This window comes from Trichosurus vulpecula, chromosome 8 (assembly GCF_011100635.1).
Source record: "Trichosurus vulpecula isolate mTriVul1 chromosome 8, mTriVul1.pri, whole genome shotgun sequence".
Classification (NCBI taxonomy): domain Eukaryota; kingdom Metazoa; phylum Chordata; class Mammalia; order Diprotodontia; family Phalangeridae; genus Trichosurus; species Trichosurus vulpecula.
In genome coordinates this window covers 8,842,772-8,857,611 of record NC_050580.1, presented here as the reverse complement: position 1 = coordinate 8,857,611, position 14,840 = coordinate 8,842,772, and the positions used below count along the sequence as shown (strand labels likewise).

Below are 14,840 nucleotides of genomic sequence, written 5' to 3'. Positions count from 1 at the left end.
CCTCAAACTGATATCCCTGCCTTCTAGCCTGCTGTGAGCTTCCACACTCCCAGGCAATGATAGTGGCTCTGGGCTGATGGGGCTGTGGCCATGGGCATCACTTCTTCCTGGCGGGATCGCTGACTTACCTGTAGATAATGCAGGCGCTGTTCCTGCACGTGGCACAGTTTGCTGTGTCCTGCCCAGTCCTGTAGGAAAGCCTGTAAAGACAAGAAGACCCAAGTGTTAGCGATCGGTAGCCTGCAATCTGTGGTCCTCAGAGAGGTAGGCAGAAATGCCCCCTCCCCCCTCCAAACTAGGCATCATCGCTGTTCATGGTAATGAAAACCGATTAACGTTGGATTTTCCGTTGGACTACTGATTGTGTGTTTATTGTCCTTAGATGTAATGTGTGCAGCAGAAAAATATTTAAATTAAATTTTGTGTGGGAACAGAAGCTGTTGGCTGAGCTAAATCATCCCCTTTATCATCAGCAATGGGGCTTTGATGTGAGTCCCTGCGGTTAGTATTTATTGTGTTCTAAGTTTGGTGTTAAAATGTTAAAGAAACAATAATTCTTAGAAGTGGTGATGCAGTGTTTTGGACTTGCCTCTTGGTCTCTTGACCAGTGTAGTTCTAAGCATTTTGGGACCATAGAGTAAGAGCTGACAGACCTAGTGCAGCCTCTTCATTGTATCAAGGAGCAACCTGAAGAACAGGATGGAGAAGGAACTTAATGGCTGCCCTGGTAGCTAGTAAAGATTTAAACCCAAATCCTCAGAATCCAGAAGTGCTGCATGGGGACCTAGACCTTGGGCTGAGAGCCTGGAGCTTGGGCCTCCTCCCTAGACCTTGGGCTGAGAGCCTGGAGCTCGGGCCTCCTCTTTCTGTGGTGGGTTTTTTCAGATGATTCATTCAGCTGTACTGTGCCCGTGAGGGCTTTGCAAAGATAGTTGTTTTTGATGTATATTGGGCAATCAATTTATCTGAATATAAATGAAGTGCTTTTTGGCTCACAGTTTCTTGAAGACATCTGGGTTGCACTGAGAATCTGTTATGTTCTTCTTGAGAAAGTGATGTCAAGATAACTTACAGCATTTCCGGTCCATCTAGGCCCACCTTTAATCGGAATTGTTTGTAAAATACCAACGCATTTTTTCTGCATTTTTTCTTCTTTTGTGTCCAGAGACAAGTATAATCCCCCAGCAGTTCCATTTTAGGGAAGAGAATTGACTCAGAAACAAAGTTGGGAGTTGTTTATGTTGACGGATCCCTGTGCCCAGGCAGCAACAAGAGGGTGCACACAAAGGGTTTGGTCAACGTCTGCCTTTGATATTTCTGGTGCTTTCACTGGATAAATGTCTGTTCTACGGATCATGTAATTTAAATAGAAAAGCACATTTGTTTCTCTACTGCTGTGTCCCCCAAATATTTGATGAAAGGCTTTTCTCCTTAATGTCAGAGCCTCTCCTTGGGGATCCGTCCCCTGGGTCTTGATCTTTGGGTCTGGCGCCCTTGGATGCAATGAATGCATTCTGTCTCAACACAGTCTCGCCAGGCTCTGCATTTCCAGGAAGGGAATCCAGACAGGAATTTTACCCTGTCATAGTATGACTGCAGTGATTTTTACCCTGGCTCCCTCGGTCTCTGGTAACAGCCCAGTTCCCATTTGTCCAGCCCTGGAAGGTCCTCTAACTTAACAGCCCTGGGAAGCAGGTGATCTAATGATGTCCACAGTGCAGAGGAGGAGGCTGAGACTCAGGGAGGTAAGGGGTTTGCCCCAGGTGGCAGAGCGAGGAGGTGTCCTTCAAACCCAGGCCTCCCAGGCCCTGGATGCAGAGCTCCTTCTACTTCACTTTCACCTTGCAGGGCCAAGGTGAACTTGCCCAGGAGCCATCACACATTGGTTTCTTAAGGGAGTGCATTCTCACAGCCTCAGACAAAGAGGCTTGGCCATGGACTGGGGCTCATCTCCTGGCTCTGTTGGTGTCCTTTGAGCAAGGCTCCAATTCTCATCTGTAAAATGAGAGGCTTGGCCAATGGGGCACCAAAGGCCTTTCTGGTCCTGAATTTCTGATCCTCTGACTTCTCTGAGCTGCTTCCTCCTCTCTACGGTGAAGAGAGTTAGTGTATGTGGACCTGTGATCCCATGAAATCTTTGAAATCTTTCTAAAAAGATTAACTTCCCCAGTCTCCTGATGATGCTTTGCAGCCCTGGGACCACACAGAAGGAAGAAGGGGTCTTAGCCGAATCTCGTCTTGCTCTTAATTGAAGTCAGGCTTGGCTTGGTTGAGTGTCATTTACCATCCATTAATCTGCCCTGGGAGGGCCTGGAGCAGGGAAGGCTCATTGCTCAGTGCGTGTTGTCAGTGACACAGGACAGAACAATTACCTTGTAGCCCATTCTGGTGGGTGACACCTCTCTATCCATCCCCCGCTTAACAACTGATTCAGTCAATAAATAACCCGATGATAATGCTGCTGCTTCCCCCCCAAGTCTTCCAGGCGAGTTTGCTGAAACATCAGCCCAAGCCCTGAGTGTCTGCTTGACAACAGCCAGCTCAGTGGGATAATAACTTAGAGGCCTCAAGCAAAGCATTTCAGAAAAACAGTCCTGTGATAAGATCCACCCTAGAAGTAAGACTACAGTTGACTTGGCTTGGAGAGACCAACCCCACTCCCTGCACGGGGAAGATCTCGGTGAAGTCTCCAGCCTCCACTGCCCCTGCCATTTTCCATGTTGTTCAATAACCAGTCATTCCATGATCAGTTGGTAAGTGCCCACTAAGCGTCAGGCACTGTGCTAATAGATTGGAGATACCAAGACAAACCCCCAGAGTCCTCGTCCTTAAAGAGTTAACATTCTGTTGGAGGGTCCATCATAATGTTCTTCCTCCAGGCTCAGCCCAGTGCCTACCCCAGAGCAGATACTTGCCAAGTGCCTGTTGACTGACACTGTGGAATGACTGTCTCCCTGTGCCCTCAAGGCTTTCCAGCTTCAGAGTGGGCTTTGCTTCTTGTCTTGGGGCTCTGCTTCACCATCCATCTGCCCCAGCTATAAAAGCTCCCCAGCTCAGTGGCTGTCTGATCAAAGTGTGTTAATGACAGCATTTAGAGAGTATTTTAAAGTTTGTAAACCACCTCATAAGCATTATCTCTGAGGAGCCTGACACAGCCCTGTCATGGACATGCTCAAGGATGGTGTTTTTTTTTTTAATCCCCATTTTACTGATGTGGCAGTTAAATGTCAGACAAGCGAGGTGACTTGTCCAGGGTTATACAACTCTTCAATGTTAGGGACAAGATTTAATCTTGGGTCATTTTTTTTTTTTACTTTGTTTTTAATTTTGAACTTGAGTCATCAATGAACACAAAGTTTTGAAGTATAACAAGAAACAACCCAGAAGGGTGTATGAGAAACTGTCTAATAAATGATAAAACAAAATGCTAGATAATGATTTGGCTTCAGTCCTTCCTGATGGAATGCCCAGGGCTCTAACCATTGGACTACTCTGCTTCTCTATTTAAGTTCAGGTGAAAATGATGAACAGGAAAGTTATCTGCATAAGGTGGGGGAAGTTTTAAAGAATTTCCCTTGTTTTTATTCTTTCCCACTTCCAAGTAAGTCAGAAATAACATCATTTACAATGAGCTCTTCCAAGCTGCTGAAGACAGAGAAGATGGGCAGGTGGTCCAACCATTTGGAAATGGTAGAGATTCCAACCCTATCCTTAACCCGAACCCTCCTCTAAACTCTACCTTAGCGTCTGTGCTTGGGTGGGAGGGGATGCCAGGATTCTGAAGGCTCTGCCAGAAGACCCAAGTCCTGCTGAACTTCACTATTGGGGTTTGGTGACATCAGCTGGAGGTGGACCTTCTGGGCATGATCCTTGCTAAGCAGAGTGGGGAAGCTGCTTAGGACAGGCTGGCAGCCAAAAGGAAAAGAAACAAGTAATAACACGATACTTCTCTCCATTACCTTCTCCTATATGTCCTAGCGAAGGAGGGTGACAGTGGGGAGGATGAGGTTCTTGTAATCAGGAAGAGCTGGGGTTGAATCTTGCCATGAGCACTTGTGACCCTAGCCGAGTCACTTCACCAAACTTTTCATCTAGAGAAGGGGGATAAAAATACCTGTAGTCTAGGTTGTCCTGACTCTAAAGCTTCTTGTCGGTCCTAGAAGGCCATGTTAAGAGGGGCTCAGGACTATAGTTTGGGCTGCTAGTGGATGGTTTGTTTTGGGGGGTGGGGAGTATGTAGAGGTTAGCAACTCATGAAGACCATCCTCTAAGATGAGGAAGGGTGTGATACTGAGGCCTTTTTTTTAAAGGCATTTCCTATATCAGAGATGTTGTTTCTACGACTGGAAGTGAGCCAGAGGATGGCATTTTAGCAGGTTGGCCCTGATAATTTTCTAAAAGCCTTGCTAACATATGGCTTAGAGCATTGCTACAGATGCCCTGGGGAAAGAGAATATCTTTAAGAAATGGTAGATTTTTCTATCTAAAATGCGACACCTATTTCTAGAATTTTAAAACTCGTTCTCCCGGGGGATCTAGTATTTCTGGGCTCTCTATAGTCTTGTGCTTACCCCAGGGCAAAACAACCCCTTGGGCAATTTGGAAATATCATTAATTGCATCAAATAACGATGAAGTCATTCTTGGTGTCTTTGCTTCTCCCCGCCTAAGATCTCAGACTAATTTCATCTCTTTGTTCCGACAGAGGAATAAAAAGAAAATGAAAATCATAAATTGTGAGAATCTCCCAGCTCCGTGTCTTCCCAACGAGATACCTCCTTTGGGCCCTAACTTTCTTATCTTGTGGTGGTGGCCACTGGTGGATCCTGAGGCTGTTTAGCTCATGCCCTTGTAGGATTTCACCTACATTTCAGTTGTCAAGATCATGCATGGTGCTCAAAATTTTGTGATCTTAGTGTTGGCTAATCTTCTGGAAACCATTTAAGTTAATAAAGTATCTAGGGTTTGACAAAATGGTTCACTGGAGGGAGCCCTGAATTGGAGTTAGGAAAGACTTGGTGAGCTGTGTGAACACAGGCAAGTCATTAAACCTTTTTATGCCTCAGTCTCCCTATTTATAACATGGGCCTTAATAACACCACCAACCTGATATTTAGCTGATATTTCTATGGCATACGAAGGTTTGTAAAAGTTTGAATACATTGACTTAGTTTGTGATCAGAAAAAACTACTATGAGATGATAGCTAACATTCTTTCTCGTCCTTAAAGCTTTTATCAGTGTTAGCTGTTACCATTGTTTCTATGATCCACTGTGGGGCAGGGCTTGCTTATTTAGCACAGTTCCTGGCATAGAGTGGGTGCTTAATAAATGCTTGTTCATTGATACAGCACCACCAGTAGCACTAAGCACATGAACTTTATTTCCTCAGAATTGTTTTTTTTTTTTTTCCCCACTCTGTTGTGGCCTGCCATACTATTCTCCATCATATTTAGGAGTCTTTTTTTTTTTTTTAAATCTCCCTCCACCCCCTGTCTTTTTTTTTTCCTTAAGTCAAGTATGAAAAATCCTGATGGAATAGATTAATAGATTGGGAAGGATATTTGAGATTGGGTGCTAAGTGCTCCTAGGCTTTGAGAAGGGAATAATGCCCAACATGATCCACACAAGTAAGTGGGAGGATGAGGCTTGCTTTGGGGACTGTTTGAGAATATTCATTGTTGGTGTTCAGTCATTTCAGTCATGTCTGACTCTTGTGACTCCATTTGGGGTTTTCTTGGCAAAGATACTGGAGTGGTTTTCCATTTCTTCTTCCAGCTTATTTTACAGATGGGAAACTGAGGCAAACAGGGTTCAGTGACTTGCCCAGGGTCATATAGCTAGTAAGTCTGAGGGTAGATTTAAATTTAGGTCCTCCTGATTCCAGGCCCAGCACTCTATCCACTCTGCCACCTAGCTACCCTTATGTTAGAGAATTACTGAATGTCGGAGCCAGAAGGGACTTTTGGGCGTCTAATGAATCCTGTCCATGAACCTTCTACAGTGTCCTAGACAAGTGGCCACCCAGCTGCAGGTGAAGATGGCCATGAAGCTTCCGTCTTACAGGGTTGCTGTGAGATCAAATAAGATAATGTATTTCAAGCACTGAGTAAGCCTCAGAGTGCCAGAGAAACACCAGCTGTTACTGAAATCCCTTTAAAGCCTGAATTTGTAATCAAGCCCTACCCTGGAAACTCAGGCAGATCCCAAAGCTTGGGTCAGATGGAGCCACTGTGCTCCCAACAAGTAGAATCTAGTTCCATCCATGTTTGCCTCATTACTGGTAAAAAAAAACAAACAAACAAACAAAAAACCCAAAAAACCTGCTGAAGCTCGTGCCTTTGTTCTCAGTTTTCTTCTGTATTTCAAAGGATTGGTCTGCACTTCTATGCACTACCCAGTAAAGAGACTAAATCTTAGACATCAAAGGAGCTTCGAGCTAGATCGTTTCCTACTGTCCTGATTTTGTAGATGAGTAAACTGGAACCCAGAGAGGTTTAGCAACCTCCCATGCTCTCTCTATGGGGTGATCTCGAGATCCAGCCTAGAACCCAAGGCTTTCCACCTGACCCAGCATCCTCTCAGTTTTAAGAGACCTTGTATTTACACATCAACTGTGTAATCCCTGCATGAAAACCATCTTTACAATGTAAATCCAAGCAACTCAGAGAAGCTGCCTCATCCCTAGCAAATTGGCCCAGAGAACAAAATGCAGGGAAAAAGTCCAATTTGGAGTGTTTGATGAAAGATAGGTGCATGAAGTCATTGTTGGTGAGGATAGTAACTACTCCACAGGTCTGGAAAAATGCTTCAGATTGGGCAGATAAAGTGGCTAGAAAGCTTATATATAACCCTTGACTCTGGGATTCCCATGTTAGACTTCTGTAACTCAAGGAGGACATTTTCGTGTCAAAGCCTCTTTCTATCTCTATCTCGGCCTCTGTCTCTCTCTCTACCTATCTCTATGTATCTGTATCTACATCCACACACTTCTACATCTACATCTATCAATCTATGCACATACATACATAAAATCAAAGAAAGTAGAATATGGATTCCATGAGTGAGGGAAAAGAATTGAAAAGGTCTGGTTAAAATATCTAAAGGCAAAGAACATTGAGTATTCCATAAAGCAGGAAGCTTTCAGGAAAATGGCAGCAGGGTTGTTGACCACAATGCTTCCAGGTGCCAGGGGCACCATGGACAGCCTACCTGGTCTGTCTCATGCCCCTCCTCCTTCCTGTCACTCCTGGCTTGGATCCTCATGGCTGGCCTTGTTTTACTTATGGTTCTGGTTTTCTCTCTTGACTTATGAATGACAGGTTTCATAATTCAGTTTAAAGGGTCTTTTGTGAGTGACCTTTCCAAAATCTGGTCCTTCTGATGGATCCAATTTGATTTTGGACAAACATCTCTAGCCCAGACTTTGACTGCGGCCATGCCAATGTATGTTTTTGTATTGGGCCAATGAAAAGGTCAACACCTGTCAACCAGGGATGGCTATTGCCTCAGTTTGCCCATGTGCAGAACTTCCAATGACAGGTGACTCATAGGATGCTAGATTTAGATCGGGAAGAGTCCATAGAAGTCATTGAGTCCAATCCCCTAAGTTAAAAACCAAAGACAAAAAAACTGAGGCCCACATTTTAATCCAATAAGTATTTAATTAGGTACTTATGTACCAGTACCTAGATCTTACCGGTTCCTTTTGAACTAGGGAGTAAGGTTTATAAAGGGACAGTTTCTGAAGATGGGCAAGAAAAGCCCACATTTTTAACACACTGCAGTTATCCAGGGCACTTTGCAAAAGCTAGCCTTGTTTTTTTCTTATTTTTTTTTTAATTAATTCTTATTCGTATCTTGTGTTTTTACCTCACTCTCAGATATGAATAAATTTTCCCTTAGCTCCACTCCCCCATGTTTTCCCCTTTCAGGACTTCCCTGTTATATGTATTTCTAATATATTTTATTCTGTTAAATATTTTCCTAATTCACTGAAAGATTTTTTAACATTCATTTCTGAAAATTTTGAGTTTCAAATTCTCTCCCTCCCACTTCTCCAACATCCTTTGAAAAGGTAAGCAACATGATGGTGATTATATGTATAAAGTCATGCAAAACATATTTCCGTATCGGCCATGTTGCAAAAGAAAATACAGAGCAAGGGGAAATAAAATAAAGTTTGAAAAGTGTGCTTTAATCTGCACTCAGAATTCATCAACTCAGTCTCCAGAGATGGAGAGCATTTTCATCTTGGGTTCTTTGGACTAGTCTTAGTTGAATTGTATTGATCAGAATAGCCAATTTTTGTTGCAGTTGATCATTGCACATTGTTGCTGTTACTGCATACAGTGTTCTGGTTCTGCTCAGTTCACTTTGCATCAGTTCATATAAGTTTTCCCAGGTCTTTCTGAAACTATCTTGTTTGTCATTTCTTACAGCATCATAGTATTGAGTCACAATCTCATGCAACACCTCATTCCATCATTCCCTAATTGATGGGCATCCCCTCAGCTTCCATTCTTAGCCACTATTTATGGCTTTGTTGAGGGAGACTCCTATCCTCCCAGTCATACAGACTCACAGTCTTGGTGTCATTTTCAGCTCTCTCTCTCACCCCCCCCCCCCACCCCCAGATCCAACCTGCTTCTGAGGTCCATTGATTGTATCGTATCTTGGAAAGGCTCCTTACTTCCTCTCACCCTGCCATCACCTCACTCCTGGACTATTGAAGCAACCTGCTGGTGGGTCTGCCTGCCTCTGCTTTCACTCCACTCCAGTCTCTTCTCTGCTTAGCTGTCAAATCCATCTTCCTAAAGCACAGATCTGAACACCATGCTTGCCTCCCCACGTTTCAGCAAACTCCACTGACTCCCTATCAATTTAAGGATCAGAGAGAGAAATGTTCTTTTCTCCTCAAAGCTCTTCACGACCTCCTCCTCCTCCACCTTTCCAGGCTTCCTTCACTTTCCCTCTCCCCCTTCTCCCCTCAGTGCTCCTAAGACACTGGCCTCCTTCCTCTTCCTCTTCCTCACACAAGACATTCCATCTCCAGACTCCGAACATTTTCCCTGGCTGTTATCCAGGCTTGCCATACTCTCCCTCCTCATCACCTTCTGGTTTTCCTCTCTCGTTCTTGTCTCCTCTAAAACCTCACCTTCTAAAGGAAACCTTCCCTAGATTCTCACAATTCCAGTGTCTTCTGTCTGTTGTTTTTCTCCAAGTAATCCTCCTGAGAGTTTATTTGTAAACAGTTGTTTTCATGTTGTCTCCCCAAACCAAGTCTGAGTTCCCTGAGAGAAGGGACTTCCTTTTCCTTTTCTTTTCATTACTAATGTTCAGCACAGAGCCTGGTGCTTAATAAAAGCTCTCTCCGTTCATTCATTCATTCATTCATTCATTCATTCATTCATTCATTCTAGTATACCCAGCTGCCTCTTAAACACCTGTCTGTTAGATAATAAATGTTGAGTTGAATAAAATAATTAAGTACCTATTTGTGAGTAGAGCTGGAGATGTCATAGTCCTCCAGGAACCTCAGCACTTCTCTATTGCTTCTTGAATAATTAAAGATGAAGAAAAAAAACCCTGTACTGGACATTTCTCCCTCTTCACAATCTGGATTCCCTGATACTCTTTGGAATGATTTTATATCAGTCTCTCTCTCTCTCTCTTTCACACACACACACTCACCCTACTGGCCTATCAGCTGTCCATCTTAAACAATGTTCAATATCCTGCATCCATGTCTTTTCATGGAGTTCCATCCTCTGTGCCCTTTCCCCCATCCAGTTCTCTCTTCCTCCTTCTTACTGCTAGGTCTTGGCATCCCTCCCTCCTTCACTCAAGGTTAGGTTGCTGCACCTCTGATTCCCCACTCCCCACTCCCCATACAAAGTCTTATTGAGGAGGGCACCACTCAGTAGTGCCCTCCTCAATAAGACTTTGTATTACTATGAATGTATTTTCTCTTTTAAAAAATGTATGTATGTGTGTGTATGTGTGTGTGTGTGTGCATGTGTGTACATGTGTGTACATTTTGTTTCTTCCCATTAGAACATAAGCCTCTTGTGTGCAGAGACTTTTTATTTTGTATTTGTATCCCTAGCACATAATGCGGTGCTTGGCACATAGAAGGGACTTAAATACTTGTTGAATGAGTAATTAAGTGTATATCCTCTTGGTGGTCAGGAACCATTCTTGGCATTTCTATGAAGACTGATTATGGGAGGAGGAGAGTGTTGATATCTAAGGATGTGAGAGTAGTCTGTGTATTAGAGGTAATACCTTGAACATGGAAAGAATTTATGGATTTTGACAGATGGAGGGAAGGGTGGAGTTCATTCTAGCCTTTGTCATGTAGCCTATGTAGAAGCATGGAGGTGAGGTATGGAACGTGATGAAGGGGGAAAGCCACTCTTTCCATTGGGCCAGAATGTCGAGTGTGTGGAGAATTCATGTGATATCAGGTTAGAATGGCTGTCTGGGACCAGATTGTGAAGGGCTGCTGATGCCACTCTGAGGAGTTTGCAGTTTCAACAGGTCCCCGTCTCCAGGATCTCCTTCTCGTCTCCATGTGCTTGATATCTGTGGGCTCATCATGTTTTGGAATGTTAGACTCTGTGTCTCATTTCCTTGCGATGATTGGACTTCCTGTTGCCCCATCTCTCACATCCTTACTGAGTCAGTGAGTCTGTGAACAAATTTCTGAAAGTTGGGTTGAGGCTGCCGCTGATTTACCATTGACACAGACATGTATATGTCTGCATGAGGAAATTTGGAATGTGTAATGACTGCTGGCTCAGACCTTAGGGGTTTAAAAACTGCAAATTTCTGCGGGGAGGATTCATAAGCTTCTACATATAGAATCAGGAGGGATCTCAGTGTTCATTCAGTCCAATTCCACATCATTTTACTGCCGAGTAAACTGAGGCCCAGAAAGGTAAATTGACTTTTACTCAAGGTCACATAGGTGTGAAGTTGCAGAACAAGGATTTGAACCCAAGTCCTTTGACTCCAAAGCTAAATACCCTTCCCACTGTACCAGGGATACTCAGTCATCCATATTTCTTGGATTTGGGTCCAAATTGAACTTGAGGTGGCTGCGTTGGAAGCCCAGCTGGAGATTCTGGAGTGGAGCTCCATGAGCAAAGCTCAAACTGGGGAATCTGGGCAGGGCAACAGGAGGTGGTAGATAGGGAATGGCCCTGAACCCTAAAATAGGGAAATGAAAGTTTCCTTCTCTTCCTGCCCTGTGCCTCCTCCACAGGTCCCAGGACAGTCCTAGAGATGTGATTGCCAATCTATGTTATGGATTAAATACCCTTCTGGGCCTCTGCCTCAGACCACAAAGAATGCTTAGAACAGTGTTTCTATAGGAAAGTCCATTCCCCATCCCACAGAATAGACTCATAAATGAATAATGACTTGTGTTTCCACAGCACTTAGAGACTTACAAATGACCATTCTCCCAACAAGTCCGAGAGGTTGATATTGCAGTTGTTACTATCAGCATTTTATAGGAAATTAGGCTTAAGAGAATCTAAGTGACTTCCCCACAGCCACACAGCCAGTAAGTTTCTCATCTGGGAACCAAAGTCAAGACTCTGGAGCCCGTGAATGACTTTTTTTCCACTCCATTGTGCTGGCATGGATCATGGCTGCCCACTTTTATACTGCATTTCCAAAAGACCCGTAAAGTGTTTCATGTTCGGTATCGCATTTTCTACGGCGTATCACAGACTATGGGGGTGCACTGCTGGGGGCTTCTAACCCCTCTTGTTTTTGGGTTGTGGGTAGACTTGGGTGGTTGGGAACAGACTTGTTTGCTCATGAAAAAAATAAAAGTTTCCTGTCCCTGCCGTGCAATGGGTGGAGCTTCATCATTTGAGATGTTTTGTCATTCTAATAGAGGACCTTGAACAGCTTTACCTGTACTATGAGTCAGGTAGTCCTGGGATCATCACCTCTGTTTTACAAATGAGGAAACCGAGTCTCAGAGGGATGACATAGTCCCAGACAGGAGGTGAGATTCACCCTCACTTCGCTCCTGACTTCAGAACTGGAGTTCTTTGTGCCTCTGGTCCTAAAAGGTAGGCTGGACGCTTTCTCCTCTACCTTTGACTTCACGTGGACCATGTTCTGTAACCCAAGAGTTATAGTTAGCCTTTCTGTGAATGGAGCCTGTCCCTACGCCTCACTCATACATCATGAAGATGCTTCAGTGACACATTTCTTTTTTTCCAGTCTCTAAGACAGTGTGGACTAATGAACTTGTATGTTTCCAAAGCCCCAGAAAGGGGGTCAAAGCTGTAATTTTGGGCACCCTCCGGCTAGTAGGGATGCTTTTATCATTTGTGTTTTCATCACCAAGAGTCAAAAGCAGATGTGAAAAGAATAGTTTCTGAAGAGAACCAACTGCTCATGCTGCTCATTTAACAGATTAAAATGGATGATCTCCCTTCACACAAATTCCAATGCAGGTACATGGACCATGGCTTTCTTCTACCTTTTTCCTTCCCCCTCACCCCATATCTCCCTCTCTATTTCCTCTCATCACCCCTTCCTACCTGCCTCAGTTTCCTTTGTGTCTTTCTCCTTTCCCAAAGGAAAATAAGATTGTAGAAGAAAAAGGTGGACATGTTCAATTTTTGGCCTGTGGTTTTCTGCTACCATACTAGTGAAGTTCTTTCTGGAGATCTGGGGCTCTGGTTTTTGTCATGCCGTAACAATTTCCTAACTTGCAAAAAGGACTCGGTTTGTAAAATGAGTCAATAGTGAACACAATATCTCCCTCTTCTTGAAGGTAATAGTGCCATGTTAGTGCAAGGTACTGAATTAATTCATTTGTTTTCTTAGAAGAGAAGCAAATCTTCATCTGGGCTTTATTAAAAATTAATACCAATGGAGATCTGGTAGGCCAGTGTTACCAAGGCAAATACAATTGCATATGTAAATTGACTCAGTTTAGATTACAGCCTGCTGCTGATCCACCTCTGACTCTCGGAGGGGGTTTCATGTTTGGCACCTATAATCTTTCGTCTTTTTAGCATTGCGGATGGTAAATAGCTATTGAAACTTTTAATCTTTTATTTATAATTGTCTTTGATGTATTTTTTAGAAAAGCTCAAGTAACTGGGTTCCCAACCCAAGTTGTTTTTCATGGAAGCCAGGTTTATTTCTAGCTTTATCCTTTCTAAGTCTTAGCTCATACTTGTTTATCAATAAATGCTAGAGAATTCTTCCTCCTCAATTTTCCTTCTTCTTAGGTGGCCTTCTTCTGGACTTTGGCAAACAGAGGTAATTCATGGGAATCAATTTAGAAGCCTCTGAGATTGCCTAATAGTCAATAACCTCCATTTCATCTGCCTCTGATACTTGGACACATCGGGTCTGTTTCATTAACAGGTGAAGCTTCTTAGAGAAACTTCCTTTCGAGGACTACCCTTTGAAAAGGGTAGTTGAAGTTCATTGAACGTTTTGATTTTTTTATAGCCTGTCATTGAAAATTGCTCACTAAAATCTCAGCTTCTATTAATTAATTAATCCACTTATTTTAGTCATGACAAACATCTTCTACATGTCTGAGTTCAATATACTTTAGTAGGTAGGCCTTGGAAAAAAAAATGAAAAATCTAGGCAATAAAAATAAACATGTTATTGTTCATTCCAGTAGAGGACCTGGGTTTGAATCCTTTTTATTCCTGCTTTTTGCTCCCTATGTGACTCAGGGAAAATCTCATTCCTTCTCTTGACCTCAGTTTCTTTATTTGTAGCATTACATGCTTGGATCTGCTCTCTCTAATGTGGTTTTCAGGTCCCCTCAAAGTCTCAGATAGATGACACTCAGGACACAGAAAAGCCTATATAAATTCTTAGTGGTTGGATGATTGACACTACCAACCAAATTCCAATTATAAAGTCCAAGCAACTCCTGGAAAGGGTCACCTGAATAAATGTAGTTCAATGCCTGTTTTCCTCAGGAAGGCAAACTAAGGCCTTGTGCTTTGCCTGAGGCTTGGTGCAGCTTATTAAGGCAGAGCTGGCAGGTTTGAACACAGGTCCTCTGGGTCCAATTCACTGCTCCTTCTCCTGGACATGGTAGCCTGATGGACCTCTTGTCTCTGAGTCTCCTTCAGCTGCCATGTGGTGATCTCATTTGGCCTTTGTTTTAATGCCAGTTGGTCTTCCCCATCAGAAAAGAACCTGAAGCTTCTAGGGGTGTTTCAGTGACATTTTCCCAAAAGACTGAAGACCCAGAATTATCTTGTCTTTTCCAGTAGTGTTTGCTGAGCCCTGAGCTCATAAGATCAAAAGCTCCTCATGATTTTGTGAGCTCCTTGAGGGCAGAGCCTGGTTTTTGCCTCCTTCTGTATTCCCAGAATTTAGCACAATGCGTGGCAGTTAGTGGGTACTTAATAGATGTTTATTGATGGATTGACTGATTTGATTCTGTGGCCCCCTCAAAACAGAAGAAACCACACAGCTTGAGAGCAGCAGGAAAGCATTTGTCCTTGAAAAATGTTGAATACCTTTTATCTGTCATCTTCAGCGCTGGCAGCAGAAAGTTTTCCCCGGCATAGCTACAATTTCCAACATGGCATGAAATGTATTCCTGCAGGTTTGTAAACATGTGTAGACTGTCTAGGCTGGGGTCTTTTTCTTTTTCCTTGAGCTGAAGACCCAAATTCTCACAATTTAAAAGAATAAGATTTCTCAAACATGAACTCAATGTATTGTGTCTCATACCCTGAATTACTCCTTTTCTCTGCCAAAAGAAATAAAAAGACATCTGGATGGCCTGGTGGTGGGGAGGACTGAATCCTTTCCTCTTCTTGACTCC

General features: G+C 43.3%; 2 protein-coding genes across 3 annotated transcripts in view; one reads left to right on the top strand and one right to left on the bottom strand.

Annotated features, from left to right (window-relative positions):
- DOCK1 (dedicator of cytokinesis 1) overlaps positions 1–14,840 on the top strand; it is a 604,993-nt gene that overhangs the window by 243,732 nt on the left and 346,421 nt on the right. The gene's annotated exons all lie outside the window — the stretch shown is intronic.
- INSYN2A (inhibitory synaptic factor 2A) overlaps positions 1–14,840 on the bottom strand; it is a 90,504-nt gene that overhangs the window by 32,042 nt on the left and 43,622 nt on the right. Inside the window, exon 3 of the mRNA XM_036734506.1 lies at positions 129–200. Within this exon, the coding sequence (XP_036590401.1) occupies positions 129–200 (72 nt within the window). The remainder of the gene's footprint in view (positions 1–128; positions 201–14,840) is intronic.